The sequence below is a fragment of the Trachurus japonicus genome, chromosome 17 (genome assembly GCF_045865225.1).
Source record: "Trachurus japonicus isolate A0001 chromosome 17, Traja_1.0".
Taxonomy (NCBI): Eukaryota; Metazoa; Chordata; class Actinopteri; order Carangiformes; family Carangidae; genus Trachurus; species Trachurus japonicus.
The window spans coordinates 26,861,006-26,881,498 of record NC_140923.1 but is presented as its reverse complement, the minus strand read 5'-3'; the positions used below and the strand labels follow the sequence as shown (position 1 = coordinate 26,881,498).

General features: G+C 42.3%; 1 protein-coding gene across 1 annotated transcript; it reads right to left on the bottom strand.

The window, feature by feature from the left end:
- Positions 1–3,917: 3,917 nt before the first annotated feature.
- LOC146970798 (carboxyl-terminal PDZ ligand of neuronal nitric oxide synthase protein-like) lies at positions 3,918–19,818 on the bottom strand. The gene is made up of 10 exons (XM_085804706.1): positions 19,518–19,818; positions 18,573–18,644; positions 16,091–16,183; positions 15,936–15,994; positions 15,746–15,854; positions 10,742–10,871; positions 10,091–10,218; positions 6,220–6,381; positions 5,338–5,506; positions 3,918–4,835 (listed from the first exon to the last, which is right to left on the bottom strand). The coding sequence occupies exons 1-10, from the start codon at positions 19,620–19,622 to the stop codon at positions 4,303–4,305; spliced, it is 1,560 nt and encodes a 519-aa protein (XP_085660832.1). The 5' UTR covers positions 19,623–19,818; the 3' UTR covers positions 3,918–4,302.
- Between the last annotated feature and the right edge of the window lie 675 nt (positions 19,819–20,493).

Genomic DNA, 20,493 nt, shown 5'->3' with positions numbered 1-20,493 from the left:
ATGCTGATATGCTAATATATTCACACTGACAACGCTAATTAAAGTTCCACATTTGTATCTACTGTGTTGCAGTGCTGTAGAGGAGTTTCTATGAGGCCATTTAGTTTGCCATGTGACAATGTATACTTAGCATGCAATTATACACAAACCTAGTTGGCCACATGTTGTTTATTTATGAAGTAAAACCTTCTGCAGACGTCAAAATTGTTCATGCATTCCTGTGATTAATTTGAATTTAGAATTACCAGTAGCCAAGGACAAACCCTATAGAAGCAAATGTTTTGGGAATTAAAAAAAAAAAAATCTACCTGCAGATTTCCAATGTTCAGGTCAGCCTCCGAACACATGCACTGTGGTAGATCACATGGATTTTTGAGGTTTGCTTTGGATTACTGTGAACCACTTTCAGTGTCATCATCACATCGACTGACTGTTGCCATCAAGAATCTTCTTCGCTCCATCAATGTGTTGTGTCCTGTGTCAATGACAGCCACACAACCAACCTCAAAGAAATACTCCCACCCTCATTACCGTTCATTACGTCAAATGCTGATCTTTTTTTTTATTGCCAGAAACATCTGTGTGATTGTGGCCAAAAAGCTCATTGTTAATTTCATCTGCATCACAACTCCTGTGTCAGCTAAACCTTTCAGTGCAGCTCCTTTGCAGTCTTATAAGTTTTCTTCTCTGCCAATGTGCAGCGTTATCTGAAAGTTTTCTTGCTGTACTAGATCTTGTCTTCACTCGCACAATTCCCTTTGGCAAGATTGGAATTACAGGAAGCACTTAGATATCTTTTTATAGTCTATCCTGCTTTGTAGCATCAATTATCGTTATCTCAGACCCAAGTCAGTAACTAGAGGCTGAAACTTTTGTATATGACACAGTTGGTGTGTGCATTCATTTTTGAAAAAATGCTAGTTTTATGTAATGCAGGGGTTGAATCCACTTAAAATATTATTTGCTCAAGGGTGTCCAGACTTTTATACATTATGGTAGAGGATGTGTGCTGGATTCAAGATACTCCACATCTGCTTTGCATATGTGCCATGATAGAAGAAATTAATTCAATGCATTTGTTAGAGCTATCAAGTTCCACCAACAATTATTGTCCAGCTGCAACTAGGAACAGTAACACTGACAGACTGCCATGGTGGTTTAAAGCGTGTTGTGACGTTTGCCACCATACAATAGGGCACACTTAGTATAATTATGTTTAACAGGTAGTGTTTACCACTGTAGCAGTCATAAATTAGTGTGCTTCTGTTAGTACTGCTCTTGTCTTGGATGAATGAAAAAAATTGACACAACCCATGCTCTAAAAGTTATTGAGACTATTTCACTCAAAACTACACATCTGGCACTAGAAGGAAAAGCCATCAACATCCGTAGTAATCATTGTCATGAATGAATAAATTCCAAACCAACACATTAACTCAACATCGCCTGTTCAGTGAAAGCAAGTTTGTTGAATTCATTTGACCTACATGATACAAAGCAAAATACTGATATGGATCCAGGAGGGGGTGTGCAGAATGACACTACAGTACATTTTTCATTATATTCAAGCAGATGAAAGTAGAGGCCGACTCCTGGAGGCCGCCCACTATCTGTGTCAGCAGCAACTGCACTAGTGGAGCTGCAGGGTGTCGTGTCTGGATGTGGGTGGGTAATGGCTGATATTCTTCATATTTGCCAGCTTATCTGCAGAGTTGCATCAAGCGGCTGCTATAAGCACACACAGTTGAGCTTAATGTGAGCTGACCCTGTTTAATGACCACAGCTGGTGTATCTCCAACCACAACAGACATCACCCTAACAAAAGACCTTCTGCATGCCCACATCCCATTTTCTCAAGGCGTTATAAATAGCGACGAGGAAAACATTTTGAAAAGGTCAGCCCAGGAAGTGGTGCTGCTTATCATTATCTCAGAGTAGAGACATACTTTGGTGCAAATCACCCCTGCACACATTCCAGCAATTAGTAAGTCACACCAAATGCACTGGACATACCATAACACCACACGGCATTTGAAAAAGGGTATTTAATTCCACAAGGAGAAACACTGATGTAAGTGCACTTTCATTTTTTAGCACACTTCATGTGAACAGACGAAAATCTGATATGGATTGATAGATACAGGAGACAGATTGTGAGTGCAAGAGAGTGGGAAAGAGGTGACCAGCTTCGGGGAAAAGAAGGGAGGAAGGTGAGTGAGAGAGAGGAGGAGGGAGAACAGAGGACTAGGAAGAGATTAATCGATTTTGGAAAGCGCTCAAAGACACGTCCCCAATTCAGTGATTCAAAGACTTGGCTCACGGTCAGCATGGTGAGGCTGGTGTGACAGCTGGCCACAAGAATAGGAAGGGAGCAGAAGCGTCCTAAACACCCCCACCTTTCTCTGAATGGAACTTAAGGACTTTCCACGCAATTTGTGTGAAGGGTGACGCAGCAATTTATGGCTGCAGCAGTACGGCATTAATAAATAATACTTACAGTATGAGACATCTACATCTTTAAGCAGCAGAGACAAAACTGTAGCAGCACCAGCACAGGGTGAGATGTTTCCCACTGAGACACAACTACACCTAATCAAACTGTTCCTCAATCAAAGTATGACTAAAATCATGCCATGTATTGTATGCAAAGCATCAAAGTCAATCAAACTATATACAATCGTATTGAAACGAGAGGAAATCAGGCTGTGATACATGCTCATTTTTAAACCCATGTGTAATTTACAGTTTTAGTGTCCTTGCACGGACAGCAATGTTTTCAATTTTTCACAATATGAAAAAAAAGGGTGTTAGCGTGTGCAGACAGATTTGGCAAACAAGTGTTTTTCTCTATAGATCGTCGTTAGATAACAGATAAAACCACCATGTCCATGTCGCCACAAATTCAAAAACACAGACACAACCACAGTGTAACAAGCCAAGCAAGTGGCATTGGCACCGACTCAGGAGGCCAAACGTACGTTGGTACGACAATCATCAGACTGACACACACGCACACACACAGTATGCAACATATACATAACAGACGGCTGAGAGAGAGAGAGACAGAGCCTGAAACACCACAGTGTTTAAGTTGTCTGACTGGTTTTGATGATGCTGCATTGTGAAGACATTCTTACCTACAAGTTTGTTTGTTTCTATCTGTTCATTTTCTTGTTCTGTCCTTTTCCAAATTACAGCGAGTAATGTCCGGTGTAGCAGTGTGGAGCTCATGAATATTTAATCTCTGACTGATGTGACACTTTTGCTCGCAGGCCAAAATGTCAATTTAGTCAATTCCGACCTCCTACCTGTTAAACAATGCCATGATTAATGTCCTATCTACAAATGCCTGAAGTACGATGGTGAACATGGTAAACATTATATCAACATCATGCTTAATTTCTTGTCATGTGTCTGTAGGTTATTATGATCATTACTTGTTATAGTTTTTATTATATCATAGTATATTACTATATCATAATATGTGGTATGAGAATTGCCATGAAGCGCTTGTTTGCTATATCAGTCATTGGTGATTCTACATAACAAATTATAAAATTTGATCAGATTAAGTTTATTTTTATGATGATTGAAGTCATAATTGAGTTATATTAAACTTTAATGGGGATATTTGTACGTTTTCTGCTGGGAGTAGGTGATGAGGTAATTGTGGCTTGACATGAGCTTTGGCCATTGTAGCGTTTAGACAAGAGACAAGAGGATATAACGCTCTCTGAGCAGCTCTGTCTTCTGAGAAGACTAGAGGTTACATTAATGGGGACTGGCCTGGGCTAGCTGGTTAGCGTGCCACCTTCAGTAGTCGAAAATACTTGATCGTCATCGTTGGTGTGACTCCTCACTGCTGGAGACAGCTGTAGGTGAGTACAGGAATGAAAACTGATGCTGCATTTGCAACATTTCTTCTAGACGGGTAAGTAAACAGCTCCTTAATGCTAACGTTAGCTACGTAGCAATAGTAGACAAAAAAGCATTTCTGAGGCTTAAATGTTTCATTTCAATTCAATTTTCAGCATGAGTTCCACGACTCATACAGGCGGGACATCTTCTCAGTGCACAGGAAGTGATCAATCAAACTTTGAAGGTAAAATTGAAAACCTTCACGACACCAGTGGTGAGCGAGTGCTCTGTCCAGCCACCAGCCACAAATGGACTTATACCTGCAAAGGATGCTGTTGACTTATACCACAATATATGATTTCTGTGTGATGAAGTTCTTCAGAATCAGAATTTCACTTGTTTCTCACTGGGCTGGTGCGTAAGTGCAAAGTTTTAACAGCACCGCTACACAGCCATCTCATCCCCTAAGCAGTCCGCCAGACTCTCTGCGTTCAGCACATTTATGAGTCGGGCTGCGCCGTCTCCTCCCACACCCTCGCCCTGTCCCCAGCTGTCCCGATCATCACTCTCATCTGTGTTGGATTCATACTCTGATCCAATCCCGGACTCCCTAAACCGTAGCAGCTCCAGGGCTCCGAGGACCTGCTCCCCCAGCAGGGAGCTCTCATCGGGGGCTCCGTCGCTTGGAGTCTCCCCCGTGTCCTGGCCCTGCTCTTGGCCGTCCGGCCCCCGGGAGGAGAAGCGAAAGCACTCGAGTCGAACCCCGCTGCCGTTGAGCCCCAGAGGGCTGGGGTCGGTGCTCATGGTGCCTGGAGAGCACGGCCCGGGGAGGGCGGAGACCCAGGCACTGTCACTGATCTGGAGCTGGGACGGAGCTGCTGAAGGGCCGGTAGAAGATGAAGGAGTGAGGGGTTCACGGGGAGCGTTGGGGGGCTTGGCACGGAAAGTAATCTCCAGGAGACTGTCCTGGGAGCCCACTGAGGAAAAACGAAAACATATAAAGAGTTAGAAACATGTAAGTAGAATAAATTAAATCACAGAAATAATTTCAGTTATCAGCTGTAAACAGAGAGGTCTGATCAAAGCAGATGAGATTATGTTGAGTGGGATGATGTATGTGCTGACAGGATTTGATAATTCATGACTATGAGGCAGCATACTGCCACTGGCTAAATGCAGGGAGGGGAGAGCAGAGAGAAGTACTGAATCCTCTGAGAGGGCTGCCACGGGATAATTAATTATGTGCCAGAAGTGGATGAGAGAAGGAGGCATAAAGACAGGAAAGGGAAAGAGGCAAAGGAACTGATTAAGAGAAAATAAATGAAGGGTGAAAGAGAATTACTTTAAAGTGGAAATTTGTAAAGGAGAAAATGGAAATGAGGGAAGATTCAAAGCAATCAAAGGAAATAAGATATACTGTATACAGTGTAAATGGGAAAGGAAACAGAGGGTAAGAATTTAAGTGGTTGTTCCACCCACTGGATGTTAACTGGCCGGCAGCTTTGAGCTCCAGCTCCTGGATCTGTTTGACCAGCAGGGAGATGTGCTGCAGCAGGTCAGTGTTCTGCTGCAGGAGCCTCTGCACTCGGGTTTGGGCTTCGGTCCGTGCGCACACCTCCACTGAGAGCTGCTCCTGGAGCACATGAACCTGAACAAGACCACAACACACACATGCACACTGTAATGAGTAATGATACACACGGAAATAATTACATTTCATTATCACTTCTTAGTTGTTGTTTTTTTTTTGCTGTTGCATCGTGAATTAACTTCAGTCAATAAGATTTACATAAGCAGGACACAACTCTAAAACTTAAAATGTTTTCCTCAAATCTTCAACATCCTTAAAATGACAGCTCAGGCTCAATTTAATTTAGTTTGATAAGAAACAATTTAAAAGTGCATTTGTAAGTTCAGATGAAAGAGATAAGGAGAGACCTGAAATACTTTGTCACATCCTATTTTACACACCACTGACTGAAAATGGAAAAAGCGGATCATTCCAATTATTCTCCCCCAGATTAGATGAAACTGTGAATCCTGTGCATTTTTTTGATTGCTGGATTTTAGTTTTGTAATTTGCTTTGTAAATGGTTGAGGGCATCAGGCAGGGAGCAAATATGCTTTTAAAACATTGTTCATTTTCAGTTAAAACTTGTCTATGAGTAGGTCTGATTGATATTGGGTGTATGATACGTTTTATGTTCTTGCATACGTCTCAACTTGAGCTTCTAAAAGTTTTAATAATAAAATTAAGTGATCATAGTAAAGAGTTTCATTTCTGATACAAATATACTGTATGTGGAAAGTGTTTCCAGTTAAAAGAAAGAAAAACAAATCACTGTCCGCTCTCGTCAGTACCTGTGCTGAAGCTGCCAGTGCCTGCTGCTCCTGCTGTTGCAGTTGTTTCTGAAGGAGCTGGACCTGGTGCTCCGCAGAGCAGGGAGCCTCGGCAGCCAACTGACCCGAAACAGAGGCTCCGAGGACGGGAGAACTCAGCAGAAGAGATGGGTCATCGGACACCTGGGGCAGAGATGACATCCAGTTGGATCTTTCTATTCTGACGGCAGTATGAACCAGTAGCAAGACAGACATTTTTATTCCTTTAAAAGTCAACACACGTCCTGGTAACCTCAGTTATCACAGCCACCACGAACACATCCACACAATCCATAGAAAGGTCATGTTTCATCTAAGGAAAACACTAGAAACAGCAGTCACGGCTGTGAACTTGATAGCTACTATACGTATGTAGAGTGCAGTAGAAAACCTCCACAGCAGCGGGTAATGCTGCCGAAACAACAGAAATCTTGTGTATTTGCACTTTAAATAAAGTAAGCGGAAGATACGCTATCACAGCCAGAGAACATATGGCTGTGGACTGGCTGTAGGAGATAAAACAAAAAGTTAAATACAGGGTATGATAGCCAACAATCCTAATAATGGAGTGAGAGTGGAAAGAAAAACATATGAAGTGTGTGTAGAAACATGTCTAGGGAGATGATTTAATAGCCTTTCAACCAGCCTGAGCTCCTCAAGAGGGGAACTGAAAAGAGAAGCTGCACTCAGTCTCATAATGTACAAATATTGTGCTCTCTTTGCCCATTGTTGCTGGACAGGATGAACTGCCGTGGGCTTTTAAAGCAAGCAAGATCAATGCTACATCCACCATGTCAAGATGTATAAATACAGAAAAAAATGAAAAGAGGCAGCTATATTTCACACCAAATGAAGATCAATAAGAAACCATGGTTGCTCTATTGTGGCTGCCCCTGATGGAGGATTCTGTATTTGGTATTTGCTTCTGTGATGGATTTCTACTTAAATTTAAAGGTGAACTGAGAGATGAGAGCTTGGTGTTTAATTTTCAGTGGCTGACACCAAAGCAGGTCATTTACTGACATTTTACACCTATAAATCATTTTCTGGCGCACTGTATAACGTGAAGATAGAGTATTTTGAATTAACTACACACTCATAGAAATGTATTCAAGGGACATATAGTTAATGTATTAGCAATCAGTAGCCAATTAGCTATATCAACACTCATTTGTAGTGATTTTCAAGGCATCTGATCAATATAAGGCCGCGATTAAATCTCTGGTTCCTTATAGCTGCTTGAGCTAGTTGCTAACTTGGTGTGTCTGTTGTTTGGTGCAGGGCAGCAGTGAGCAGGCAGTTTTAGGGTGGGTGATAATTCTTTTTAGTGGCCTGGAGCTGCCCTTGGATATGTCCCTGTTTTAAACTGTGAATTTAAAACAGATCGGAGGGAAAGACAGGCAGGAGAACAGACAGGCAGACAACTATTGTTATGCTTGTTTTGGCCGGCCAACAGAGGCCTAATGGTCTGTTGACTGGACTCTTAATGACTAAAGGAATACACGTAATCAAGACAACCAGATTTTATGTCATCACTAGTTTGCTGTTTGTCTGATGTTTTCATTAAATCTGAATTTGGTTCCTCAAATATCAACCGGACAGCTAGAAACCCTGCTAATCACTTTAGTTTAGCACAACGATCACCATGACCATGAAACATGAAACTCCTCTTTCATAGACACAAACCTTGTTTTAACCATATTTTAATGAAAATTTTGACAGTGGAAATGTTTTCATAGGTATCTTGTGTCACAGGGTTGTTGATCTTAAAGATTCAAACTGTGAGAAAGAAAATCAGTGGTGCAGTTTTTCAATAACTCACATATAGGGAGACATGGTTCCTTCTCTGCAGCAAAACCTAAACTGACAGAGCTGGGTCAAAGCAGCCACCTATAGCTCCTCCCACCGAGCCTGATATTTACCCAGAAATAGTAATCAATAAATAGGCTGTATTCAAAATCTGGACTCATTTCACCCTTGTGAGTTAATACAAACAGTGAGTCAGAGTTTACAGCAGCATGCATTTTACCTTAGCAATGGGAAATTGACTACTCTTATAAAGCAGTTTTGTTATGTTTTATTTTGTTGTAGGCTAATTTACACCACAGGCCACGTTCTCCCACTCATATTGTATGTTTGAGCTGCTAGTTGGTTTGACCAACTGTGAATTATGACTCATAATTACGTTAGACTGCTGCTGTAGGAAGAACAACCTTGAGGAACACCTTATCCGTCATGTCTAAAATGTGGGATCAATATGATTGACACACTTGTCAATGTAACTGTGAAGGACACTCCACCTTCTAATTACTCATGCCCAACAAAGAAAGTGTGTGTGAGAGCTGAACATGTGAAATATTGTGGTTTTATTGTGGCAGAAAAAAAAGGAAACTAATTTCCTCGTTCTCATTTAACCACGTAATTGGGCGTAGTATGCATTCATTTCAAACAAATTAACTCCTCACCAGAACGACGCTCGTTCTCTCTCTCTCGAGTAATAGAGCTGATGCCGTCACAGAGACTTGGTTGGAAAATGAGCTGACAGATATCAGAAATTGCTGCAGAGATAGCTGCTCGCTCGACATCGTAGGATTAGCAGAGCGGCACTGGTAAAGCTTGCTGTGTTTTATCGCTAAACCATCAATATCAATATTGAAGAGCCGTACGGAGATTTTCCTGACAAACAAACCATAAAGACATGATGCACTCACTATACTTTATGTTCCTCTGTTCTGTTTTCTGATCTTTAAGTTTTTATGAAGCCAGACTTTCATCACACCTCATAGAATTATTCATTAAAAGGGTATTTCTGAATTTTCAGATTGATATTTCAAAAGTATGCTCGACTAAAATACATCCTCTGTTTTGGTAACTTGAACATTGTAACTTGAATTAATCAGTTTATGGGCATGGGAATGTTCTTAAGTAACTGGAATGAAAAAATGTAATACTAAAGTGGGCCCCTGCCCCCTGACTTTTCCACTTTTTTTCTTAGACTACGTATGTATTATCATTTTTTATTTAGCCTACTTTGTTTTGATGCTAATGCAGCATTACTATGAGTATTAGTTAGGGTCTTATGCAGAAAAAAATCAGTCATACAAAGATTAGACTACTGGGTTTTGTGGGCCCTACTTAGCGCTGGGCCCCTAGAATTATCATCACCTTTCTCCCCTATACAACGGCCCTGCCCCCTGGACAGGTCACCAGTCCATCACAGGGCCACATATAAAGACAAACAACCTCACACACTCACATTCACAGTGATCGGTATTTTACCATTCAACCCAGTGTGCATGTCTGTGGGTTGTGGGACATAAAGACCCCAGATGCCTGGTGGTGAATGTCTTTCTTAAGCCACAACTCTGGTTTTAAGGCACTTTGCCTTATAAATGTGTCAAGACTGAAAACATCTCTATGATCACTTGTCATGAGGAGTACTTTAAACCTGATGTCTATGTTCAGTAACGTGGTGCTTTTGGACAATAACTCACAGGCTGCTGCCTCTAAACATTTGCCATTTAGAAGTCCCCTGTGAAAATAATGGAAGTTGAGCGCACAAAATAAATGTTGTGAAAAACCTGTTTAGAGCTTTGAAAATGCCATTTTTCACTATGTCCCCAGAATCCATAAATCAAATGAATAATTTATTAAATGAGACAATAAATGGCAGATTAATTGATAATGACAAATACTCAGATGCCGCCCTGTGATTCAGCATCCATACATCACACTTTGCAGCGGTCACGTCATCTTTGCTGGGTTTATACAAACCCCTGTTTCTAATGGAGTGGGAAGAATGCAGAGCTCTGAATAAGTGGCGCTGAAAGTTCAAGGACCCCTTTTACTTTACCTTTCCATTGTCACCGAGCACCTCGTCCTTTTTGCTCTTCTCCACGTCTGACGAAGACGCGCACTCGATGCTCTCCTCTGTAGTGGCTTCAAGGTCTGTTTCTTCTGACAATGCAAACCTCTTCTTCGCTGCAAAGAGACCAGATACATACATGAGGGTGGTTTTCATGCTGCTGTTTTGTGCTACTGTATATATATAGTCTGCAAAACATCTAAAGGCCGTTGACAGCAGCTGCAGTGGCCAAGAACTGGCTGGAGCCCCACATAAGCAAGGTCTTTGATCAATGGCCTGCACGATTCACGAGAACCAATCTGTGGCTGCAGCATGGCGAGCTGCTTGGAAAACTATCCGTGGTGGATAATGACATCTTTTCTCGGAGAGGTGTGCTCAGTCGCCGCTGTTTGTCTCTGCAAGCGCTCAGGTTTTTTTTTTTTGTTTGTGTGAGAGATAAAGCAAGAAGGAGAGGGGAAGAGAAGGCCTGGGGAGTTGGTGTGTTGTTGTGGGAGAAGAACAAAAGGAGAGCGAGTTTATGTGTGTGGCAGAAGGAGAACGGGAAGGAGAAAGACAGGAGGGAGGAGGGGGAGAGGGGACTGGATATGTGGATGCAATTTTGTGAGAGTGTGTTTGTGTGCGCAGAAGAGTGTGAGTCACCTGGCACTGCCTCCGACTCTTCAGCCTTCCCCTCCTCATCCTCCTGGTCATCGCTTTTCTGCTGCAGGGTCAGCTGGTGACACACATCAAACGCCTGACCCACTGTCCGCACAATCCGCATGGCCTGAGACTGTGAGGGAGGACACAGAGAACAAGTCAGTGTGTGTGCATGTGTGTGTGTGTGTGTTTTTGTGACAGAGAGCAGGGGTGGGGTGGGGGGAGCAGCAGCAGGAGCACAGAAAGGAAAGATGCAAAAAATGAAGGGACACAGTAGGGGAGAAAATGAGGTGCCAGAGGAGTTGCGCAGGAAGGAAAGTGGATTGGCAGCTCGAGTGTATGAATGCGTGCGAGTGTGCGCAGGTAACGACAACAGCACACAAGAAAAGAAATGAAATGGAACGTGTTGGAACAAAATGGGAAGTGAAAAATGAAGACAGAAGGGAACAAGAGAGAAGATGGAGACCTCATTCAAATCTGAAGATATTACAGACACAGAGCTTTGTCTGTTTGGTCCTCGTCTCTGCATGCACTGTGCTGTCACAGTGATTGACTGGAGGCAGGTAACTTTGAAGGCAAAAGGGAGCGGGGATTAAGTTTGTGGTTACTGCAGGAGGCTCGGTGGGTGTTTGTGTAACATCAGGTCATCAATCAAGGACAGTTTCATTTGCAGTAACTCAAAAAAAAAAAATCCCACTCACACATGCACATCCCTTCTTTTCATAAAAAGCTTTACATAAATCCAGTTTGTCCCAGAGACTTGTGAGAGATGTTCCTGTGAGTCAGATAGATCCCTGATAAACAACATTATCACACTCACAGAGAGGTGAGACACAATCTTATGTACATTTGGTTTCAAAAAATGTACTGTGTGCATAGGAAAAACACTTTATCATTTTCTTGCCAAGATTTTGATTTTATCTTTGATATTTGCCCTAGAAAATGTAACTTCAATACAGTATCCAACATCTTTTATCACAGTTTTTGGTCTCCTCATGGGGTAAACATTGGGTTTTTTTTAGATGCTGAAGCTCCACTGTGTTCAGTAGCTGGGTGCTAACAGTGTTGGATGTTCAGTGTGGAGCAGGTTAGTGTCTAATGCATTAGAGCTTTTTGCTGAAAACAGCTGCCTGACGTTGAGGTGGACTAATAGCTGACCACTCTCCAACGGTCAGCTCTAAGTACCTGGCTTTAAAATGTTTCTCTATGACCCCTTGTGATCGGATCCCAATCTGCTGGTTTATACACAAATAGTCTGGCATGGGTCTGTTGTCAATATGTGTGAGTGTGGGCAAGAGAAGTGGCCGTGGACACGTTTCCACTCACACTGCCCACAGAGTGGACACATGTGACCTGGTCCACCTGTTAATGTGGTGACCAGTGAATCATCCTCAGCGCATCTTGGTATTGTTCACACCTGAACTTAAAGCTGACCACTTGTGACTGGATCAGAGATGGATATTAATTGTGAACAGGGCCAGTGACTCACTATAACAGCCACAGCAGAGGTGTGAATTATTTGCAGATTATGATAACAGTCAGTTCTTAAATTGTGGTGTTTTTAATCTGAGCTGATCTTGAGTGTAAAATAATTGGTTACTATTTTTAATAATTGGTACTATCAGTAATTCTTATTAAAACCATTTCTCAAGCTTACTGTAGAAGCCAAATATAACTAAGTTGTAGATTTTTAGCTACTATGTCTTGTGAGTTATTAAAGGGATAGTTCACCCAAAATTCAAATTTCACTCATTATCTGCTCACCCTCATGTCGACTAAGGGCTGGGAGAATGTTCAGAGTCCTCCGTGCCTTCTCGCGCAGCAGTATTTGTCCATATAATGGTTGTGAATGGGGTTCACTTTTCTCCGTCCAAAAAGACACACCAAAAAACATCCAAATACCTCCATACTGTTCGTCTGTAATGTCTCTCTTGTATTGAAGCCCCGGCATGAGAAATTGTTCCGCCGGTCAGTGCGCTGACACAGGAAGAGCAGTGAACTGAGACACTGGGAGCTTCTGCTAAAAACAAGCTTAAAATATAGACTTATTTAATTTTTTTCGGAACAATTTCTCATGTCAGGGCTTCAATACAAAAGGGACATTACAGACGAGCAGTATGGAGGTATTTGGATGTTTTTTGGTGTGTCTTTTTGAACGAAGAAAAGTGAGCCCCATTCACAACCATTATATGGACAAATACTACTGCGCGGACCCACCCAGTAACTCAGAGAAGGCACGGAGGACTCTGAAAATTCTCCCAGCCCTTAGTCGACATGAGGGTGAGTAGATAATGAGTGAAATTTGAATTTTGGGTGAACTATCTCTTTAACCTGAATATATTTGGGGTTTGGGTTGTTTTTGACAAAACAAGAGATCTACAGACCCTCGCCTTAAGCTAAAGAGAATTGTGTTGGGCACTTCTCACTTTTTTCTGTCATTTTATAAACAAAAGAAAAATTGATGACAGAACATTCATATGTAAAGTAAAAAATAATGCTTAGATAAAGCCTTCATATGATTTTTCAAGCTTTTACATGTGGATATCAGTGTTTCTTAAGCTGAACACACAGGCAAAGAAAATTCAGTGTTGCCCTCAGGACACCAACACTCCCCTGATCGATTTTAAGGCTTACTTTCCCCACTAAAGCCCTAATATGCGGTGCAGTGCTAGCGTCCTAAATCCACTGGAATTAAACTTTATCCACCACGCCCTTCCTCGCTCTTACAAAAGGTTAGTTGTTGTCTTTTCTATATTGAATGTCGAGCAGCATTGAAATACATTTATTGCTACCTGCCCCTGGAGGATCATCCTGCCTTCAGGCAATCGGGCAAATATGTCAAGGAAACTCCAGCCTCCAGAGTAGTTCAATGGAGTGAAACAGAAACAGAATACAGAAGGTAAGCTATGAAATGAATTATTTTTGCTCTATTCATACAGAATTTAGTTTTTTTTTTTCATTGTCCAGTGAAAACGCTGGCCTTGATACACAATGGGCTCTGCTGACGTCTGAGCACTGGTGCTCTGCAACATGCAGCGATGAAAATAAATCAAATCTCCTCTTATCAGCTGGTCCATCTCCTCCTACTCAGCACACACGCAAGGTCTGCAACACCTAGATAAGGCTGTAAGGCCGCGGGGAGGTACTGAGGCAACACGAGCTGCGTCCCCAACCATGTGGTGGGTGTTTGGTTCGATGGAGGTGAAAATGTCTTGAAGTGGTGAGTGGAAAAAGTCCCTTGTCTTTTCTCTTCCCACCAGAATAATTAGTATGCAGCTCCTCTAAATCACTGTCTGTCTGGTATCCATAGTGAAGGGATGGGAGTCACCTCACTGACGCTCCGTCTTTGTCACGGAGGGAAAAAAAAGTCTCTAATTGATATGCAGATATGTTGTAGGGAACATGCCTTTCATTTTCGTGAGCATTCTGCCACAGCACACAGGAGGGATCTGACTGTCAGATTAATTGTGTGGGGCTCCAGGAGAATTTTTACAAAGGCAGAGAGTATAAATATCACCAGTAGAAGCTCTGTACAGGGCGTGGATCTGAACACGAGGGATAGTGACTGACATACAGTATCTGGTCCTTATTTGTTTACAGTCAACTCAAAGGATAAAGCTGGAGATATTCTGTGTGTTGGTTAAAATCAATAAAACCCACAATAAGACCAAAACCAACAATGTGTTGATCTGTCTGTTAATACTTTGTGCAGTGGCGTGCACAGACTTTTTGAAGGGCAGGGGCGAAAAGAAAAAAAAGGGCACATACAGCACATCCTCGCCACTGAAGAGGCAGGAAGCACAGCCATTTGCCTGGGTTTGATGAGAAGATCAACACAACTCTCCTGTTTTTACCACCATGAATAAAGATGGGCGAAGCCTCTGTGACTCACTCATATTTCTTTGGAGCGGCTTTGAAGCTCAGAGTGGGCTGCCATCCCCATCTTCTTTTTTTTTAAAGGTATATTTCTTGGACTTTTAATATCTGTGTTATGATAGGACAGTATGAGAGATGAGGATGGGACAGTACCTGACCGGCTCCATCTTTGCAGTGCCTGATTCTGTTGAACTCCCAGTTAGTAGAAAATGGGCATTTTATTTGGTGCACTCACCTGCCACCTGTCATTCAAAGTGACCACACCTACTCAATTATACAGAACTTTAAGCCTTCATAACATTAGACAATTTAAATGAGTAAGTTATAGTCGTCATAAAGGAGGAGATTTGCGAGATTTTTTCTGCTTTAAGTTGGGGATCTTAACATGAGACTTGATGGGGATGGACTCACTTGTGGAGCCAGACTCAAGTCATCAAGACACTCCATTTTGAATGATAAATCTTCCAATAAGAACCTCTGAAACTCACTAAATAATGTTATATCTCAAAGTGTAGCCTCACAGTGATGACAAAACTCCAGAAACCTACAGTAACATGTTTTATACTTTCTATACTGTGCTAATTAAAAAATGTAGTTAAGTTTCAAAAGAGCCGGGTTATAGCTTCCTCTTTATTTCCACTTTGTGCTAAGCTAAGTAATACACACACACACACACACACACACACACACACACACACACACACACACACACACACACACACACACACACACACACAGGAGTGGCAATGATCTTCTCATCTAACAGGAAGTTTTCCAAAAATATTCAACTAATCATTCAACAATAGGCCAAGAAGATATACTCATTGAGCACTTTAATAGGAACACTTGTACACCTGCCAATCATGTGGCAGTGGTGCAATAAACCCATGCAGGTACAGTATAGGCTACGAACAACTGAGGCTGTGTTGAGAGCCAAAGTGGCCCTGTTCAGGGTTAGTATGATGTTCCTAATAAAGTCCTTGGTAATTGGTTGGGTTTTTAATAGCTTTTGGACCACAGTGGCGAACTATGGCACAGAGGCATATGCTACAGAATCTCAAGTATAGTGGCTGAACCTATTAGTGGCATTAGTTCTGTACCGCTCTCAGGTCATGAGGGAATCAACTGTACCTTCCTCTTTGACTTGAAAACATTGCAGCGGAAAATGTTGCTCTGTCCATCTCTCGCTATATAACTGAAGATCTTCAAGTCTTGAGCATCGTGTGAGACATAAAAGATCCTGTTGAGACAAGACATCAGGTTGATGGGTCTGGTTATTTGGCTTCTTTCTTCTTGATTTAATATCATCAGAGCATCCTACCTGTAGATGGGATCCTGTGTGACCAGGATGGTATTCTCATCCCACGACCACCCTTTCCTCTGTTACAACACAGAAACACAGACAGTGACAGTGACAGGGCTGTTTTGAAAGGACAAAGACTATAATTAAATAATATTAGATTCTACATCACTGACCTTCTTCTTTTTGCGTAAAATCACTTTGACAAAGTCGGTGGAAACAACAATGTTGACCTTCTTTTTCTTGATGTTCTTCAGTTTGAATTCGTACTGTGGAGGAGGAAGAATGATCACGTTAACATTCAAGGTAGGCTGTGAGAAAAAGAAAAACCCTCCAAAAGTTAAGTAGGTCTTCTAATTATGCTGCACGTTGTGTGTAGCATTAAATATCACATTGTCCCACTGAGATGGGGCTCTTTACACAGGAAAACTGATATATTGGAAAAGAGAGATGAAATGATGTAGACAGGAAGATATTTTTGACGATCTCCTCCTCAGGGGAATTGTGAGATTGAGTAAACACTGAGATACTGTGAGTTTCTGTTTCTGGGAGCTCTTTAAGCTTTCAAAGGCAGACTTCCCAGAGGGAGGCAGACATGTGTGGGACACTTTCATCCCTCTCCATGATTAATGCTCTAGCCTGTACCCTCTGCCTTCCACTGCAGGCGCACACTCCAAATCTAAGATCTAAGAACAACCAGGATTTATGTGAAATAACATGGGCCACTTTGAAAACACTAAGTCCAACATCAGATGATTAATTGATCAGATGAAGTTCTGTGAAATCACAAGTGTTCCTCGCCGAACGAGCCGTTGCCCGCTCTGCATGACACGCTCGGATATTCTCTGTCATCTTTTCTTTGGTTTGTGTAAAAATAACAACCCAGCGGTGCTTGTCTTTTATTTCCGGCATGATTGCAACCGTCTCTTCGCTCTTTTACTGACATTTCAGAATAAAAGACATTGGAATTGTTGTTATTACCAACAATGATGAGTCGTATCTGGTGATTTTTCAGCGCTAACGGATCTGGAGGTTTGAGTCTAACCCTTATTAAGTCTGTGACCTGTGTGTCACATTCAGCGAAGAATCGTGCTTCGCCGGGAGATTCAATGAGTCTGTCAAGTTTATGCTTTCTGTCATATGTCTCCTTCCAGTTCATCTGTCTTACTGATGCTATTCCATTTTTATTAGAGACGTTGTGTGTGTGGTCAGGTGAAGGACACCGCCCCCTTGCTATGTGTGTTATCCAGGCTAAAGCAGACACATGCAAACTGGGACAAGAGGACCATCCATCTACACACACACACACACACACACACACACACACACACACACACACACACACACACACACACACACACACACATATGCTGATGCTGCAGCTGCTGTCAGAAGTGGAACACAGGATGTGTTCGTGATGCATTTGCATTCACATCAGCTTCACACACTCAAACTCAACATTTCCCCTCCAGCACAAATCATGATACAGGTTGTGTCAATTCACCTCTGGTCTTATCTCCTAAGCCACTGAAAGCACTTTAGGGCAAGTCAGCTTTTGAATATTCAGAGTTTGTCTTCCCCTCAGTAGCTGAGACTCTTAATTACTGTGCCATCTCACACCTCAGTGCCTGACTCTTTCACTGACTTGCCTTCATGTTATCTAGTCTAACATTTAATAATTCAATACCATGTTGTTTATTCCATTCATTTAATCTATTGTCACTTGATTTATTCTATTTTTTTCTCCTTTAGTTTATTTTCTGAACTTTTGCTTCAAAAGCTTGGTGATTCCTTTAGATAAGAGCTCTTGTAGATAACACTGAGATTTAATGAAAACTTTTTGGTTTACAACAGTTTAAAAATGAAATTGTCACAATTCATTGATTTGGAGAATGGCAAGGTCTTCACACAGACTTGTGCATTGTGTAAATACTTTAACTTTTTTTTCCCATTTGAGCTTCTCTATTGAATGTGTTTGTCATCTACTGCAGGCAAACACTTTTATAATGTATGATTAGAAAAATACTAAAAGTCTGAAAATAAATAAACATGTGGATGAATGAATAAAACTCACTAAATCTTTTCCCCGCACTGTACTTAAAGGATCAGGATTAAGTTCTTCCTGGGTGTCACTACGGATGTGGCACAATAACTTGGATGTTAGATTAGATATAACAGCTGACAAACAGCTAAATCCTCTCCTCCCTGTGCTCCTCTAACACTGCAGTCATGTGTAACGACAAGGCATGGCAAGGTTTCCAGTGGCCTTGTCTGGTCTAAATAAAGGGAGGCTCCAGAGACGTTGGTTTTTCTAATGGTATCACATAAACCTGTGTCTCTCCTCAGCCATAAAGATCCTGACTTGGCCTATGAATCCTTGTGTGATTTAAACCGCTACTGACAGCCCACTGAATCTGCCGACTGTGTAGTTTTTTGCAGACTGGTGATTTATGATGCTAGGATGTTGAGGGGGGTAAGGACCCCTTGAGCACCGTGCACAAGGTGAGACATAAAAGACAAGAGAGAGAGAGAGCGAGCATTAATGTGCATGCACCAACACCAGCCGCTGGGTCGCTGTTAATGTGTCTGGGCTGCTGTGGTGGCAGTGGTCAGGTTCAGTGGTCTGGTTCAGGGTAGTTACATATTTAAATGTCTTACTCTGATTCTCCTCATTGCGGCGACTATCTCCATCCGACTGCCGGGGCGACCCACCTCCAAACTGCCAATGTACTGCAAAATGTGAGAGACAGGATCAAAGAATGGCCGTCTGAGGGAATGAATAGCACTGATTACCCCTGAGTGTTGAGCTGGCAGGTTTGTTTTTTTCCCCATTGTACTGGCTTTTTCATGCATTTCTCAAAATGATCCCTTCAGTGAGGACGATCTTAATGCACTCATGAGTGAAAGTATAAAACTTTCATTGACATAAATGTAAAAATGGACATTCTTCACTCATCACTTAGTTGTTGCAATATAAGGGAGATAATTTATGCCAGCATTCTTCTAGATGTCAATTAAACCAACACCACTGAGCCAGTAATGTCAGAATGTAAGGCTGCAGCACAATTAGACATTCATCTGATCACCATTTTCTCAATGAATCGATAGTTTCACACTAAAAAATACCAGAAAGTGATAGAATTGCACACAATCAATTTTGCAAAGACAAAATAACATTTCCATTTCACTCTTATTTTGTCAGACACACAAACTTATGGCACATATGGCAAAGAAAGCAGCAAATCCTCACATTTGTAGAGGATGGAACCAGCAAATGTGTCAAAATTTAACCTGAAAACGACTGAAACGATTCAATGATTATCAGGTTAGTTCCCCAGTTGTCTTTTGATTGACTAATTGATTCATCGCTTTAGCTCTAAAACCTATTAATTCAGAAACAAGTCAAAGTCGTGCAAAGTAGAGAAAAATCCCACCCTCCTGTCACATCAGTGAACACCACCAACATCACATTGACGTACAGCGATATTTGTTAACAGTGGCTGTGACATCGGTGGTCCTCATCATATTTGACACATCATGGTCCTCGAGCCTCCGTGCCACCCACAAACTACAAACTGGCTATCTGTTGCAGAGGGTCCTTACCTTTGCCTCGAAGCAGACCCCATGTTTGAACACCTCCTCGTTGTGCATGGGGATCCTCAAATCGTGCACGTCATCTACTAAATTGTACTTGGTTACCCCTGGCATCGCTTTCCCAAAGGCTAACTTGCTCCAGACTGTTTTCTGCTTTACGACCGCGCTAGAGACCTGCAGATATGCGCATCTCCTCCGGCGCTGCTCTGCTCCCCCCCCGCACTCTCACCGGAGAGCCGCGTCACTCCGGAGGTCATCCGGGTTGAGGCGCTCCGGTCGCGACGGATTGATTGGTTAACGGGGGGCAACTAATGCGTTGATCGGTTACACTACTGACCCCCCCTCCTCTTCTGCTCCGGTGTGAGGCACGGTGTAGGAGGAGAGAGACACACAGTATACGCGCTGCCGCCACCGACGCCGTCGCCGCCGGAGTCCCGATGACGCACGGATATCAACACGACCGATTTCCCCTCGGAGCACCGTGCCATCAATCTCGGACCTGGTTTCTCAGAGTAAAAAGGGGGGATCGATACTCAGGCGGTGCGAGCCCTTAAACAGGGTGTAAGATCTAACAGATGAAGGCGGGCTCTGCTTGTGTGCACACTGTCAGCGGCTACAGCTGGTGTTTGGTTGTATGACATCTAGTGGCATCACAGGGGAAAAAGAAACAAACTCCCTAATCACTAGTACTGTCTCCCACTGGCCCCCAGGAGCCCCTAGGGGTTTCTTGGCTCCATCCTGTAAAATAATGATCAGTGTTGTATCAGTAATGTCGACTCAGGTATAGGCCATCAGAGCAGAGATGATGTTGCAGAGGGAATGAAGGAAACATTGTGGTGTTGCAATGGGTGGACACACATGTGTACATAACATATACAGCAGGGAAAATAAGTATTGAACGTTTCAATATGGCTTTCCGTACCCTTTTTCTTCATGTGTTCAATACTTATTCCCTGTGTCATCTCACTTTATTTCTTTGTATGTG